This window comes from Aptenodytes forsteri, unplaced genomic scaffold (genome assembly GCF_000699145.1).
Source record: "Aptenodytes forsteri isolate BGI_AS27 unplaced genomic scaffold, ASM69914v1 Scaffold92, whole genome shotgun sequence".
Lineage (NCBI taxonomy): Eukaryota > Metazoa > Chordata > Aves > Sphenisciformes > Spheniscidae > Aptenodytes > Aptenodytes forsteri.
This window is the reverse complement of record NW_008794581.1, coordinates 3,699,881-3,717,741: the sequence shown is the minus strand read 5'-3', so window position 1 is coordinate 3,717,741 and position 17,861 is coordinate 3,699,881. Positions and strand designations below refer to the sequence as shown.

Here is a 17,861-nt window from a genome sequence, read left to right as displayed (position 1 = left end):
CTTGTTAAACCTCATGACGTTCACACGGGCCTACTTCTCGAGCTTGTCCAGGTCCCTCTGGATGGCATCCTGTCCCTCAGGCATGTCAACCGCACCACTCAGCTTGGTGTCATCTGCAAACTTGCTGAGGGTGCCCTTGATCCCACTGTCTACGTCATTGATGAAGATATTAAACAGCATTGGTCCCAATATTGCAAGACTTTAGTCCACAGACTGAAGAAAAAATTGATCTACACTACCTTCTACCCTGTAAGTGCCCTTGACTAATGTTGCACAAAACTACGTTTCTGAAGTGTATATGCCAGTAGGATGGCAAAGAACAGAAGCATCAGTCTAGACAACGCAAGAACTAGCCCTAAGGATTTCTCAGCAAGTCATCCTTTGCTCGGTGAAGAAGGAACAGAGGAAAAACATCTGCAATGTAGGGAAAAATTCTGCATCTCTCTCATGTGTTACCAAGAAACAGGAGGAGATGAATAGGCAGTATGAAAACAGCTGAAGGACAAGCAGAGGGATGGCACAAGTAAAGGGTGAAGTAAAGGGATTAGAAGAAAGAGACTCATGAAGAAGAAGCAAATAAAGGATAACTTGCTAAATTATTATGGACCAGTTAAGAGTGATAAAAAAGCCTATCTTCTAACCAAAGGTAAATCACCACTGAGAAATTCAATACTGGTCCCTATAAGGGCAGCTAGGATAGGAGCAAATGCTACATTTCTGAGACCTGGCTTGTGAGGTGTGTGGGAAGCCTTGCAAATAAAAGCAGTATAGCTTATTACTGTCTGTACATTTCAAGCTCTTGACAAGTCCTATACAGATAAAATCTCACCAAAGGTTGAAAGTGGAAAGTTTCCAAACACGCTAGGAAATACTCCATTTGGATATCTCAGTCTAATCAGGTCCTATCAGACGTCAAAAGTGTATTCATGAGAAAATACAGAAATATATTCATGAGAACAAACTTAATTAAAACAAAGGATTAGAATTTTGACAAATAAAATATACATTTTTTTTTTCATGAAGAGGGAGAAGTCCACTACTAACACCTGAAATTCATACATTATTTTATGACTTAAAAGAAGCATTTTTTCTAATAAAAATAACAGTACTTTAAAATTAAATTCATTAATACTATATAGCATTATATATAAAACATTTTTTCAAATAGTATTGTCCTACAACCTATGCTCTTAATTTCTGCTGAAAAACAGAGATTCACTTATACGTACAATGTTAGGAAAGCTCTCTGGTTAATTTTAAAGCTCCCTACCTTAAACTCATGGCCTATAGTTAAAAAAAAAACAAAACCCCTAAGTGTGAAATCTTTTGAGTATAAGCTAACAGACTCGTAAAGTTTAGCAGGTAAATATTCTAATACAAATGTCTTGCTTTGTCAGGTTCTTGATCCGTACTACATCAATTGCCGGAGTTGGAAGTTCGAGGCAAATATAAGCATCAGTCAGCATAAGCCAGGCAAGAAAGGAGACTACTTGTTGCTCTATTTTTAAAGTATGCTCTTTCATAGCAAAGAGCACTTCTGTAAGAAATGTGTAATAAAAAGGAGTCCTGAGAAAATCTCTCTCAATCATCATAAAAATGTACACAAAGAGAGTTTGATTAGCATACAAGTAGGTTGATATTTTTTCATATTGAGAGGATATTTTCATGAGATGTGGAGCTTATATCATGTCCTTTGTGGATAATACTGCTCATTTTGTAAAGAAAGTGTTTGTAAATATTGACTGTGTTAAGTCTTGTTAATTGCTAGTTGTTTTAAGAAGCATATTACCCTGCTGATAAAGAGCAATTAAACTCCTTTACACAGCATGTGAGCTGTAACAGCAACAATTCCCAAGCTACAACACTGCTCATAACAAAGGCATGTACAATGAAAGGGAGGAGCGAAGGCTGGGAAAAGTAAATTACACGGATATACTCAGTGTAAATGTTCCTGCTTGATAGAGGAGCAACATAAAGGAAAGGATACTGCCAAAACAAGAACTGAAGAAAGATCTTAAAAACTAGCTTTGTCCTCTGAGCACACAGACAAACAGAAAAGCTGCTTCATTCTGTTTGATTCTTCCTATACTCAGTGAATCAGGACTTTCTACTCCTTTCTGTGATAAAGGATGTACACAAGATGTGTACAACTCCAACATTCATTTCTCTTACTAACAAAAACAATCCATTAGGCCCCAAATTTGGCTCATTGCTCAAGAAATTTCATATGCATGGCTTAATTTCTATACCTTTTGAAAGGTATAGAAAAAAATCATGGAGATCAAAAGGACTGGCTAGTAGGGGAAATAAAGGGACTATGGTGTGAACTTGTATTACCCGTACATGCATTTATTTGTCTGCTGGTGCCTTGAAATTATTTTAAGCAATACCCCTGGGCAGTGTGTGAAGAAACAGTACTCTGGACAATATAATTCTGGACTTGAAAAAGCAAGGCAGGATCAAGCTATTCTACACCAAGTAAGAAAATTGTAAAATAGCCTATGAAACAAGCCAATGAACTAACAGGCACAGAAAAACAAAAAACAGTGATCCAGCTGGTGACAGGATAGTGAACAAACTGTATTATCTACTTTAGCTATGGTGATTTGAAGACAGAAAGATGTCTGTATATGAAGTGTTGAGAACAAGCTGGCAAATATGGGTAGCGTGGAGATAGAAAAGTCCTTTCATTTAAATGTCTATAAGGAATTCTTTTTGCTGTGTTCTGAAACTAAGCAGCAGAAGTAAAAGATTTCTAAGGTAGAGCAAAATTTCTTCCTTTCCTGATAGCAATGACAGACCATAATCACGATTGTCTTAAAATCCCATGGAAACTGACTTACCTAGTATGTCCTTCTTTCAAAATAAGCATAGGAAACAATTTTCTTTACTGAACAGAAAATTAAACAGGAATCTTCAGCAAAAAACAAGCCATAGAAAAGACTAGAGCAGCAATAGAGATTTCATTTCTGCCTCCCCCCCTGCCCCCTTTGGTTGCAATGCAAATGTAGAGGGACAGATATTTTTAACACTGCTATATAACTCCACAAAGAAGATTCCACAAAAACACAAATAAAGTTGCAAGAAGGCCAGGCAGTCAATCAGTGAAACTCTTACATATGGACAATTGCTCTGTGGATAGCATGCTGACAACTAGTGTTTAAAAAAAACCCAAAACTTCTACCAACAGTCACTGCATATGAAGGTTTTCATTACTGTCTGAAGTGTTTTCAGCTATGCTCACAAATTAATGAACTTAAAGTTACCATATTCAATTGTTAAGTAGATCCAGGCTTTTTCTTTTTTTTTTTTTTTAATAATAAGTAGAAATAAAAAAAGAAATCTTGAAAAAAAATGCTCACAAAATCTTCTAATGATGAGATTAAGCAGCTATATCCTTTATGAAAATGAATAAATATCCAAAGTTGTAATGACAACTGCACAAATCATAAATCTTCTAAAATTAACTGCAAGTAAAAACATAACTGAAGATCCTTGAAAACTTACTAATGTGTTTTCTCCAGTGGAGCTATTCCAGAGTCGCATCCGATCATCTGTACCAATTGTCAACAGATGAAGTCCATCATTCGTATAGCGTAAACCGTTAACTCTCCCATTGTGAGCTGTGTTTGCTGTCAGGAAAAAGAGCTGGTTCAGGTTTCTACAGAAGAATTACTATTTTGTATACACATTTTTATTTCAGTGTATAGCACTGAAAGTGCTGTTTAAACGGTAACATATCAGTAAATTAATAATTTAACTCTTGGTTTACAAAAGCACCTGGCTGGCGACCGGTCACCAGCAGCGTTCCTCAGGGTTCAATTCTAGGGACAGTTCTGTTCAATATATTTATCAACGATCTGGATGCAGGAGCTGAATGCACCATTAGCAAGTTTGCTGATGATACCAAACTGGGAGGTGCTGTTGACTCTCTCGAGGGACAAGATGCCTTGCAGAGGGATCTAGACAGATTGGAGCACTGAGCAATGATTAATGGCACTATGGGTCAGCAGTGTGCCCTGGCAGCCAAGAGGGCAAACCGCATCCTGGGGCGCACCAAACACAGTATAACCAGCCGGTCAAAAGAGGTGATTATCCCGCTGTATTCAGCGTTGGTGCGGCCTCACCTTGAGTACTGTGTGCAGTTCTGGGCCCCACGATTTAAGAAGGATGTGAAGGTCCCTGAATGCGTCCAGAGGAGGGCAACAAAGCTGGTGAAAGGGCTGGAAGGCATGTCCTGTGAGGAGCGGCTGAGGACCCTGGGCTTGTCTAGTTTGGAGAGAAGGAGGCTGAGGGGCGACCTCATTGCTCTCTACAGCTTCCTGAGGAGGGGACGTGGAGAGGGAGGTGCTGAGCTCTTCTCCCTGGTATCCAGTGATAGGACATGTGGGAATGGTTCAAAGCTGAGCCAGGGGAAGTTTAGACTGGACCTTAGGAAGCATTTTTTTACCGAGAGGGTGGTCAAACACTGGAACAGGCTTCCTAGAGAGGTGGTTGCAGCCCGAAGGCTGTCAGTGTTTAAGAGGCATTTGGACAAGGCTGCCCTTAATAACATGCTTTAACTTGGTCAGCCCTGAATTGGTCAGGCAGTTGGACTAGGTGATCATTGTAGGTCCCTTCCAACTGAATGTTCTATTCTATTCTATGTTGTTTATAGAGTACAATAAATGAATTCAATTGAGTTCACCCTGCAATACTGCACATTCTTACGTATGTTGAAGTAGCTAAAATCCAACTCAGTGCTACCACAGCAAACTTAATTATGGTGTCCATAAATTAACTCACTGAAAAATGGGTAAGGTATCTCTGCATTATACTGCAGTACAGAATTTAGACATACTTCTTAGATAAAAAGTGCATTTGTTTTTCAAAGATTTTATTAAAAAAAATTGTTAGCTGCATTTGGTTTAGTTCAGCTATATTTCAATATATTTAATATCCTAGTCCATTTCACTGCCATTAGATTATCAAAAAATCATCTTGAAGCTGACAGAGAAATAAGGTTGAAAAGACAGTTGTGTTTGAACAAGACAACATGTCATTCAAATGAATGTATATAATGGCACTAATTATCTTGGGAGTTACATAGAATTTTGGTTTTCGTAAAAGAAAATTTGTCCAAATTTTTCTTTTTTTCGTAAGTCTTAGATTTCTTTAGAGCATTTTCATCTCAGTAATTTCTTGAATTTCAATGAAATTTACAATTGTCAAAACCAAACATCTATATTACCACACTACAATTTACACATCAGAGAGCATGGTTATTAAAACAGATACTTACTGCTACTTCATATCCTCTAACTGTACACTTCGGAAAATTAGTTTGACTTTACAGAGATTTGCATGTATTTTTCTACATGCAAATTAAGTTGCACATAACAAGTCAGACAACTGACTTTTAGCTTTAATCACTATGATTTATGCTATGCAAATCCCTTTGTTCAGAGCCATGATACACAGTTTCTACTTTGTGATTCAACTCCAAATACTACGTATTTCTACGTCAGAGCAGCGACTGTTCAAGCACTTTTTTGGCCTGCTGTAATTAAATATCTTTTGTCCAGAATTGACCGAAATTCATGAACTATAATTTAAAGTTCAGAAACTTCCCTTTGATTTAGTGGGTTTTTTTGGTTTTGTTTTGTTTTTTAGGTACAGAAATGTGACCTGAAGAGATACATAAAAATGTTAACGTTGTAGCTAGTAACAATTGATACAAGGCACCATTAATGCATTTGACTGTAGTGAAATAAGAGTGTAATTTAGCTTCCTGTACAATTAAATATAATCATGAATTTATACTCCGTTGTATACTTTATGCAGTATAAAAAGAATATAATTGATTTTACGGCATCATGTATGAGAAAATATTCTAGAGGCTTGCATTAGAAGCAAGACTAATTTAAACAGCAAAAGGAATGCACTTTTGTGGGTTTTGTTTGTGTTGTCTTTGTTTTTAAAGGAGGGTAATTCACCACTGGAACAGCTTCTGAAGTATGAAGTGATTGCTGTTTATATGAAACTTAATCCACAGCAGGAAAAAATTCTCCCACCCATAAAACTGATGGCAAAATTTCCCATTTTAGGGGGAAAAACATTTAGAACAGATACAATACTGTTGCCAAGGAGATGTCTCTAAACAAGATCCCCAACCACAAATACTGTCTCTATAACTGAAGTAACTGAATAAAATTCAGTGGCCTGTGTTATGCATTAGGTAACAACTGGGTTACCACTAGCCTCCTTGCTGGTCTTGGTATTCAACACATTCATGAAATATAAGAATGCTTCTAGTTACATATGGATTACCACCAATTATATTCTGTATTACCTGCCTCAGAAGATGCTTTGGACTTTTCTCCATTGTGCTGATCAAGCGTAGTCAGACATCCAGATGCTCTCCTCACATCCCATAATTTTACTCTACTGTCAGCACTAAAAAAACAGATTTGCATACATGAGGGAAATTGCATGCACCCTGGTTCAATAACTGTTTTTAGCCAACCCACCTGGCCCTCACCCTGGTCCAGCAACTATTCTGAACTACTCATCATGCAGTGACATTGAAGCCAACAGAATTTCATGAAAAGATTTTTAAGACAGACTTCAGACATTCATTTACATGAATTAATAAATATAGCTGGTACACTACAGACACCTAAGTTCAGAGTGAATATTTGTCTACAACATACAACCCTTGCATACATATACAGACTAGGAATAAACTTGCTAATTCTTCTGTTGATTAAACTGTAGCTACTGACTCCAGCATTGTCTGTCATGGCTGCCTGGGAACTCAGGCTCTTGTTATCACAGATCTACAGTTTGACTGGTACGCAAGTTGGCTACATACACGTAGGCTGGATAGGTCTATACGCTCTGTAGTCACATGGTGCTATGGCAGAGAAACACTGACAGCTTGCTTCTGTAGGAACTCACTGGCTTTGTCTACATTACCAGGGTGGCACAAGGAGGGAAAGACCAAGGCTCAGGCTGCTGTGATTCATTCTGGTTCCCAGGCTGCATGCTCAGGCTTTGCTCACACTCTGTCTTTGCCAGCAACAAAAGCTATGATAACTGTTGGTGCTAGGTACACGCTTAGACAGCAACATTGCAGACAATGCACTTTGTATGGCACCTTGATGTGCAGCTTGACTTGAGCATTCCAGTAGTATACTCCTGTGTGCACCACAAGACTCCCAGGTATAGACAGGAGGTAAATTCATAGAAAAGACCACTTCCCATGCGCTAAGTCACCAGTGTAGATGTATTTACTGAAACTATTTGGACAGTTCCCAGCAACTTAACTGTCCTTTTGGAGAAAACAAACAAACATACAAACATAAATCACTTTTTACCCCAGCTAAACAAAAACAACTGCACCTTTTCGATCTACAGCTGGAAAATATACCAAATCAAACTGCTTCTTAGATAAGCAGTCTTCTAACTGAAGTACGACTTGCTTTTTCCTGTGTGTTCTCAAGTTAGATCAGTGCATTAATATCGGGAATATATATAGTGTATCTCTCTCTCTCTATCTCAACTGAACAAAGCAAACCTAACTGTTATTCCTCATCTGTTCTGCATCTGACAAAGCTAATGACTAATTTGTTCTTTTGTGCTCCCCTCCACTACAGATTGACTCTGTTAACTTCCAAGTGGTATTCCAACTGAATGTGCTGACAACACATTACTTTGCTGCAAATATTCTAAGACTGTGAATAGAGATATTAATAGCTAAGCTACCTGCATTATGCTCTTTGACATAATTGAGCGTGATTAACCAGGATGGTACTTCGAGCTAAACATGTTTTACTTTGTTATAAAACAGATTAGCAATGCGCACACTAATATAAGAAGTAAGTAGCTCCATAATGCTCTACCATTTTGCTATACCATTAAATGCAATTACTATTTCAAAATTCTGTACAATCTTCCTATAAAATAAGCATCACTTGGATAGCTTTTCAGGCTTAGTTTTTCTAGGCAAGATGTACAAAACTGTGAAGAGGTTAAAGTAAATGATGAGTAAGTTTAAAAGTGCATTTGAATTGTAAAAAACATGCATAATGAATATATTAAATTTTACCATCAGACATTTTTAATGCATATAACAGCCCAGCAACATCTTTACCTTGCTGTTGCCAAAACATATTCGTGACGTGGGGACCAAGACACTGCCAGTACTTCTTGCCTGTGACCTAAAAATTGCATGAAAAAGTTTATAGGAAAATATTTACACACACCATTTTATGTAAATAACTGAAAGAAAAAGCAAATACTTAGTTCTATAGGATCCACCAATCCAGAACAATAATCTAAATTGTAATATGAATTTGAATTTTGTGAAAATATATTATTTGGGGCTAGAGGTTATTTCTCTTTCTTCCTCTTGCTCCAGTGGGATTGCAGTAAGCTGAAAGTGATACATGGAGTATTACATGTGTATAACTTCTGATAACAAAGATGGTTTTTCCTATGCAAAACACATTATCGTACAGTCACAGCTACTGAGCTCACTTTAAGTACTGTTATTAAATTTTGTGTTAGCATTGGTGTTCTCACACACAGAAGGAACTTTCCATTTGTTTTTCTTCAAATCCTTTCAAAATGTGTAATATAAAGTATATTTACCTTATGTACTTAAGATTAAAACTTTATTCAGCTTATCCTCAAATACTCTTGTCCTGAATTTGGGCTATTTTTTCCCATTACTTGGGAAAAAGACTTGGAAAGTTTTAAAAATGTTAGACAAATACAGACAATAGGAAGTGTAAGGTGTCCTAAATGGAAAGACTGCAATCACGCTTTGTGTAATAATAGGAACACATTGCTGAAAAATAAACTAAGTTATACAAATACATTTTTGCTAATGCAGTTTAGAGTTATGTGAACCACCTTGTTTCTGGTACATCTTCTAGTAGCTGGTTTTCCATTACCTGAAGTAATCAAAGGGCTGTGATGCCCAGGATAATGGAAAAAATCTCCATAATACAGGTACTACAGGATATACTTGGAAGGCTCAGGGCAGACACATTTATTTGGATCCATTAAGTAAACTACAGCCAAGCATTTAGCTCCATTTCAGCTGCTAGAGTTAGCCTATGTGAAAAATATTCATACCTGTTTTCAAGACACTAATGAGTGCTTCAAGTTCTGTAAAGAATGATTACATTTAGTGGAAGACATAATCTGCTTCCACTTGTGCAGATTTCAAAGTTCCACTAAAATTGCACTTGAGCTAACTGTACCAGGCTGTGTACAAGGACACAACCAGCTTGTGCCTGGAAAGTACTAACTCTTGTGTCAAAATTAAGAAGCCCTGCTGAAACCACACTAATTCTTTAGAGAACTATTTTTGTGTCTGCACCTTCTGGTGGCTCTCAGTTCTAGAAACAGAATGTTGAGATGCCCATTGTGGCTGATTTAGTTCAGAAGGACTTTACTGGCTTAAGCTCTGCATCACACGAAAGCACCTAGGCTGCTTTTAGACTTGAGCTGGCCAGTGAAGAAATAGAGCTGCATTTGCACGTTGCTGTGTCTGAGCTAACACTTCTCTACAGTTTCTAGATCAGATCTGGCTCTTGCCCTGTTGATTTGAAGCATGAAGATTTACCTTGTAATTGCCTTCACTTGAGCATGTGTGTATATACTCATACTCCAAAAAGTAAACAGAAAAGAGACGTTAAGGGCAAATTCTCATTAAGTGCAAAAAGTAATGGATTACGCAACAATAACCCCCCGTGTTTACTGAATTAGGTAAATGCAAAGGATTAGATACCATCCTTCTATAGCAAGTAGTATCTTGCCTGTTACACAGAAACTTCTAAACAAATCCATGCAAGCAGCTCCACAGGATATTTTGTTAAAAAGAGTGAAGGTTTTTTTGTTTTGGTGTTGGCTTTTTTTGTTGTTTTGCGTTTTTTTGTTTTTTTAAAAAGCAGCACCCCATATTGAATTTCCATGAGCACAAAACCAATGCCTACACTTAACCATGTAATAAACAGTAATCACTATTGATTAGGTAATGAAAATGCCCAAACATCTGTAGTAACTGTTCATTAATTAATATTTGTATTCTCCAATTCATTAGCACTACACTAACACCCAGAAGAACCTTTTGCCACTGTGTAACTTTTATAACGGGCAATAAATAAATTAGTCATGTTACTTACAAAGAATACATTGTATACAGTGTTTCTTTACAGGACTTGTTTTACTCAAAGTAGTTATTGTTTAACATTTATGTTTCAGACTAAAAAGTACCCTGCAGAATGTGAGAGCAGGATCCAGACTTCAAGTCACAGAGCTGTACTTTGGGGCTTTTGGTACCAACTGTAACAAAAGAAACAAAGACAGCTAAAAAAATCCCCAGCATTTGAGAGAACAACAACAACAAAATCTTAGCAATGACAAAGAAATAGAAGAAAAACATTAGCTGCATAACAGTTCATTTAGTCAGCGCAATGCATTCTATTAACAGCTTTACATTTTTAGTCCAAGTAAATTTACACACAAAATTTAGAAACCTCGGGTAAACAGGACAGTACTTATTAAACATAAAAATTAAAAATATCTCCTCTTTAAATATTTTTTTTGCTAAACATAGTTAAATTGCATACATGTAAGCAATACACACACACCCCTATTTACACAATTTACTATGTTTGGAGCTAATAACCTTCAAATGCTAACTTATGTAATGAAAGGTAACCTAGTTATAGCTAGGTATTTTTATCTAGAAGGCGAATTGATTGATGTATTATTTCAGAAGAACAAATGCGATATTCTCATCGACATAATCCGACTAACTGATAAAATTTTATTTTACCAATGACCTTATTTCTTATGAAAACTCAAATTATGTAAAAATAAGACAGAGGAGGGAAGAAAACCCTACTGAATATTACTTGCTTTTTACTATAACCCCAAAATACATAGGGCATTTCTGAAAAACACATACATACCTGCTATTAAACAATGCTTTGTAGCAACTGGAGACATGTGATGGCTATAGACTGTTCCCTCAAAGTGAAATATATCTGCAGGCTGATAATAAAAAGATTAAATTAATCACAGCGCCAAGTATGTTATCAGAATGTAAATCCTCATTATTAAGTATTTTTCAAGTAACAGCTACAAATGAGACTAATACAAATATTACTGTTTACATACTAACAATAACTCTCCTGGTTAGAAACCAGATCACGCAAACATCGCAAAGTAAGTCTGTTTCCAACACTAGAACAATTATGCCAGAGCTCAGAGATGACTCAAAAGAAAGACCAAGAAAACTGGATAATCAGAAGCATGAATGGAAATTATTTAAAAATTATAAAAAATTAAAGAAGCTAGCAAGAAAAAACAGCAAGAAAAAAACCCAAGAAAGTTATAATATGGAGATAGAAATCAACAGGAAAGAGGCACTTAGACTAAATTTAGAAGCCCCTTGTCATTCACAAACATCACACGCTATCTTCAATTCCTCAAAAAAAAAAATTATTAGCTCCCTTGTGAGTGTTAAAAATTAATGAAATATAACATTGGCTTTAATAATCAGTACAATTACTTTCAGGTACAATTGCTTTTGTTATCTCATTCTAAAATATTGTATATATATAAAACCTAAAAATCTTAAAACTAAGTTGTCTGTGTTTTCAAATACACCATTTGGTGGCAGAACAGGTCGATCAATAACCTTCACATGAACACTGTGCCTTTTAAGTGATGCTCACAGAACTACCTGGAAAGTGAATTGAAATTTGCATTTACAAGAAGATTTAGTAACTGCAAACACAGCTTCACATCTCACAAAAAAGAGGTCAAAATTTATTCTCTGTTGTGTCCCTAGGATGACAAACCTCTCATTTTTTTGAAATTCTTTCACTAGGCATGAAACAACATTCAAATAGCATCAGTGTAAATCCATTAATACATGCATACTGGAAACAGGATAAACTGCAGTCCAGAATTCATAGTTCAACAATTAAATGCGAGGATTTGTGAGTCAAAGCAACCTAAAATCCTACAGAATCTGTTTACTTTAATGAAGCCAGTTACATTGGTTAGCATTTTCTTAATGGTTTCTCTCATTCTCCACCAATTTTTAGAAATGGTGTCTGTACTGCTTACAACACCAGAATTTTGGACCTCATGAGACCCTGAATGCCAAGACCACCAGTCCTTCAAAAGCAGTATTTAGGCCTTGGTTACTAAAAATAATTAGCCCTGCAGTACACTACCATTACACTCAACAATCCCCGAGAATGAACTTCAGACCAGTCCTTGGTGGACAAGTTTATATAGCATAAATTCAACTAGCTGTATTCTTGTTCACGGCAAAAGCAGAAAGGAATTGTCCCAAGGGTTCCGGGCCCTCACACAGTTTAGACATTCTGGTCTTCAGAAACAGACAGGTACACACCAAGGTACGCATGAATGCCAGAACCACGTCACCCTCTGCTGCACCCACAGTTCCAACAATCGGCTGGTTTTCATCCTTTTGGATGCTTGGTCCTGTTGAGCTCTGGATGAACTACAGATGTGGAATGAATAACATGTATACAAAGAAGCCTGCAAGCTGTAGAAGTTTTCTCTTACTTGTAAAGTATTTGTATCCCATATTTTCAAGGTTTTATCAAATGAGCTGGATGTAAACATGCCAGTGTCATGAGGATACCACTGGACTGTCTCCACACTGAACCTATGTACATCAGGATGGCTCCTAAAATCAAGGAAAAGATTCCAGTTGGTTAGAGTCTTGATAATTGTCTTATAATTGTCTTGATATTCGATGACAAGTTGAAAACATACTTTAATTTTTTTTTTTAATTTGTACTGAGGTTTTCAAGAAGAACTTCTTGTTTTGATGCCTCAATTTTCAATCAACCTATGTTAATTACTTTGATGAGCCCTCATTTCAAGAAACTACAGATCATTTACCTTTTCAAAATATGGTATCTGTAGCATATCTCAAGTTAAGACACTCAGTCTGAGGCATAAAAGGCACTCATGTCTATGAAATTTTTAAATTCTTATATTTAAAGATCTAATGTTTAAAGTGAGGGCCTAACACTACAAACCATTTATGCTCGTGGAATCTCACTGTCTTAGAAACGGATCTACTGAAAAATACAATCACATATACAGTTCAAAAAATTCATAGAATCATTGAGGTTGGAAAAGACCTCTAAGATCATCGAGTCCAACCGTCAACCCAACACCACCATGCCCACTAAACCATGATTATTAGCTAATAATTACAGCTACACAGTTATCAGGAATTCATGTATACTGAAGTCACCAGAGAGCAGCGGACTGAGTTACTGAGAGTTAGTTATTTTTACATTCAGAAATGAAAGAGGAAGAACAATATGAAACTTTCAACTCAACTATGCATAGTAAAAGAACGTAATATAATTAATAATACTTTAACAGTGGTGGGAAGAAGGGACGCCAGAGCCAATCTCGACAGCTCCAGTATATGATTCAACTGACCAGGCTCTGAACAATACAGCTCATTTCACACACCTGCTAGGCCTCTCTCATCTGAGCTGGATCCACATGGATTCAGCTTCAGGGCCCAAAACCATGCTCCCAGACTCAGAAGTACCATACTGTTGTGGGTTAACCCTAGGCAGCTAAGCACCACCACAGCCGCTTGCTCACTCCCCCCCTGCAGTGGGATGGGGGAGAGAATCCAAATGGCAAAGGTGAGAAAACTTGTGGGTTGAGATAAAGACATTTTAATAAGTAAAAGGAAAGGAAACAAAACAACCCACAAAAAGAAGAAAAACAAGTGATGCAAAAGCAATCCCTCACCACAGGCTGACCGATGCCCAGCCAGACCCTGAGCAGTGGCAACCCCTGGAAAACTCCCCCCAGTTTTATTGCTGCACATGACTTTGTATGGTATGGAATATCAATATCCCTATGGTCAATTTGGGTCAGGTGTCCCAGCTGTGTTGCCTCCCAGCCTACTTGCTGAGGCAGCAGAGTGAGGAACAGAGAGTGCCTTGACACTACGCAAGCACTGTTCAGCAATAGCTAAAGCATCAGTGTGTTATCAAGACTGGTCACAAATCCATAACATAGCACCATACAAGCTACTATGAAGAAAATTGACTCCATCCCAGCCAGACGCAGTACACATGCGAAAATAGTCCAACTGGCTCCATCTGCAGCTAGTGAAGGGCTCACAAGATTTCTTCACTTCAGCTCTTATCTTTGCATTGTTCTCTCAAGTGTCCTGGCCTCCAAAGCGGTAACTATTGCAGGGGTATCACTGTGTAAACGCAGATGCAGATCTTCTGCATAGATCTGGCACTACACCTAAGCTAATAAACCTTCCTGCTTACTTGGATTGCTAGAAAGCACAGAAGCCAGCACTAACAATACTAAGCAAGAGCTATTGAGCAACTGTTGAGCTTAGTTTAGTAACTCCTGCACTGCTTATCTCTGAAGCATACCCTAGAACAGCTTGTTACTTTGCCACGGTGCTAAAAATCAACAGATTTTGTGCACTTATTCTACAGGGGGTTAAGCTAAAAATCTTCAGTACCTGCAGTGCCAGGAAATCAAGCCTGACTCAGCGTGAACTTACTCCTGCAGAGGCATTTGTAGGCATTGTGCAGAAAAATCTAAACTCATGGAACTAACTATCCTGGTACAATAAATATAAGTAAGTGCACAACACTGGACTGTGTTCAGCACTGCACCAAAGCAATCAACTCTCCCATAATCCAGAGGGCTGAGGAATGAACTAAAATACTCTTGAGTAGCTGTGCAGGAATCACCTTTGATCTGGCTAGGCTTAGTAGCGGCCACATGCCATTCAGCCTGGCTTCATGTCTCAGGGCTGTATGTTATTCCCAGCTTATTCTATACACAGTATTTCCCCCCATCACTCAGAATATCCCAACCTTTTCTACCAAAGACCAAATACAGAATTAATTCTATGGATAGTAAGGTCACTGCCATTCATTCTTCCTAGACAGGTTTTGAGTAGAGGACACTACCTTACACACAAGCATCAGCTATATATTATCTAGAAGCTGGTACTGTTGGGTTACTCTCAAATGCCAGTTTTTGCCACAGGACAGCGTGGATCATGTGAAACCACGTAAAGCTCTGTGTTCTGACTCCCGGTGGAGTTGGTTGTTTTTGGTTTTTTTTTTTTACAATAGTGGCCCTACATTCTAGATGAGAAACACTGGGTAAATCACAGCCTACCATCAGGAATTATCGCCTCTGATGTTCTAAACTCCTGGACCCTCAGCAGGCCCAGTTCAGAGTCTATTCAGAAATAGTTTCGAAGGGCCTCTACCAAGAGCTTATTCTTTAAGCAACTTCGAGACCAGAGTTGCATTGTGCCCTGCAAACTTGGAACACAGACAAGCTTTTGCAACAGGTCATTATCACATGCTTCAAATATAGGAGCTGGATAGTCAGATGGGAATTGTTTCTTACTGGTAATTATAAATTCATTTATGATGTCAGGAACTCTGCATGAATACTATTCCAATATCTGAAGCTACATCTGTGGCTAATTAGCTACAATAAGTAATTAAAACATACTAGGAAGCTACATGAATACTGGGAATAAATAATTGAGGCAAAAAACCTACTATGGTTACTTTAAGTGATGATAATAATAATAAGCCTATCATTTAGAACATTGTGTCACACAAAATCAGATTCTACTAGTATGATTTATGCCTCTACTCAACTAATAAGAAATAAAAGATGCATCTATGCAAATTAACACCTACTCAAGAAACAAACTACGGACTAACTATGCTTATAAACAGAATTTTCAAGTATGGAATATTTCTACTGACCTAATTGAAGTTAACAACAGCATGATTTTAGCACAGATTTGTCAGTTTTTATGCTGTCTTCTCAGCATGTATTTCTTCAGTTTGCTCTATCTGTTTCAGAATTCATTTTGGTATTGAGATTTGGGCATGCATAGTCATTACTTGTTCTTAGTTACAATTTTAATTAATTTTGTTCAAGAAGTCCCAGCCATCAACACTTACCAAATGCAGCTTATTTGCAGTAGATTCTGTTCCTACCCATTTGTTTTGACGCATGTTCTATTACCCTTTTTCTTTCTTATGGTCTAAGTTACCATTTAGGCCTTTTATTGTTACAAATCTGTTCTGTTCTTGTTGATCTTACTTATGAAGCTCTTAGACCTCAAATAATTGGAAGACTGGGAAAAATAAGGGGAAAATGTAGCTACTAATCTTTTTACACAGTAGGATATATCTTATTATGAGCCTCAGATAAAGTCCTAACCTACTAGATAACCTTACTATGTAAACACAAGGGAAAAACAGCTTTTGCTAGAAGACTTAATGCCCATAATGGACAAATTTATACTGCCTGCAGGGAAAGTCTGACATATCAGTAAAGGCTCTGAGTCTTTACATAGACTACACAGTATGGTAGTACCCTGTTCTTCAGAAAAATATGTTCCATTTTTATCAAACACATCCGTCTTCATTCAAACATGTTCTTACAAAGTTCTGTATTAATTACTTCCGTACCTGGTGAACTTGAAATAGCTATTAGTTAAACTGGGAGCAGGGAGAGGGGCAATAAAACCAACAACTGCAAATCTGCATTAGATTTTTTTCCAATCAGATGAACAGGGTTGTGCAAAGATTATTTTCCTTTTGCTTAGACACATAATTATTCAAAGAGATATATATTACATGTATTTGGGGGATACAAGGAATATTTCTACAACAGTCTGAAAATTACTTTCTCATAGTTACTGGCATAGAGTCAGAAAATTTCAACGTGAAACAATAAGAAAACTCACAGGTGAGGAACTGTGACCTGGAAGATGGTTGGGGTTTTTTTTTGTCTTCTTTCTAGTGTTAAAACATGAGATTGGAGTACTAACTCTAACTTTTTTGTGGGTTCTACAGGAACACAAGCCTCTCTACCTTAGTTTCCATATGATTACATTTAACACCCTCCATTTTAACTTCCGAACTGTCAAAGATCTACTCAAACAATATCATAGAGTCATTGTACATATTTTGTAACTGTTAGAGTAGACAAATAAAGAAAAAACAATTAGCTCCTGCTACTTAGTAAATCACATAAATAATAACAAAGTTTCTTGCTTATTTTTTGCATGCCAAAAACCATAATGTATCATGCTAGCCTTCAAAGATTTCTGGTACTACTTTCCACGGTCTTTTTATCCTACAAATAAGAACACACATTAATTTGTGAGTTTAATGCTAGTCACACAAGAGACATCATCATGAACTTTTAATAGAATTTTTGAGTACCTACCTTCCCACAGAACAAAGTGCTTTACATGTGTAACTTGGTTTTCTGCTCAAGTTTTCAAGGTCATAAAGTACAATAACACCATCTGATCCACCGGATAACATGCTGAAAGTGTTAATAAAGCATACAAGTTACAACACTCATGATCTCAATATGCTCAATATAATTGAGTGTTCAGCAAGAAAATAAATCCATAGTACCAAAACACAGTGAAGTTCTCATATACATTTTTACCAACTAAAGTATATACTTACTATCTTCCTTCAACAGGCTCAATATCAAGGGTGTTGATACCACTCCCATGTATTCTTTCCACATCTCTATCTTTATTTAATTCCAAACTTAGAACCCTTAAAACAACAACAAAAAAGAAAAAGAGAGACATGAACAGTAAGAACAGAATTGTAGAATGTTACTATGTAGCTCTGAACAGCTCAAACCGTAGTTTCACACTTCCTCAATGCATTTAACCTATCACTGTTATTTTTTGCAAGACTTGCAGACACGATACAGGGCTGGAAATAAGTCCTGTGAAGTTGGCAGAAAAA

At 37.1% G+C, this 17,861-nt stretch overlaps 1 protein-coding gene across 1 annotated transcript in view; it reads right to left on the bottom strand.

Moving 5' to 3' along the window:
• ERCC8 (ERCC excision repair 8, CSA ubiquitin ligase complex subunit) overlaps nt 1–17,659 on the bottom strand; it is a 26,268-nt gene extending 8,609 nt beyond the window's left edge. The window contains exons 1-8 of the mRNA XM_009272504.1: nt 17,568–17,659; nt 17,317–17,418; nt 12,601–12,724; nt 10,968–11,049; nt 10,267–10,335; nt 8,135–8,201; nt 6,332–6,435; nt 3,508–3,632 (exon numbers count right to left, since the gene is read on the bottom strand). Of these exons, the coding sequence (XP_009270779.1) occupies nt 3,508–3,632; nt 6,332–6,435; nt 8,135–8,201; nt 10,267–10,335; nt 10,968–11,049; nt 12,601–12,724; nt 17,317–17,417 (672 nt within the window). The 5' untranslated portion in view covers nt 17,418; nt 17,568–17,659. The remainder of the gene's footprint in view (nt 1–3,507; nt 3,633–6,331; nt 6,436–8,134; nt 8,202–10,266; nt 10,336–10,967; nt 11,050–12,600; nt 12,725–17,316; nt 17,419–17,567) is intronic.
• Nucleotides 17,660–17,861: the final 202 nt, after the last annotated feature.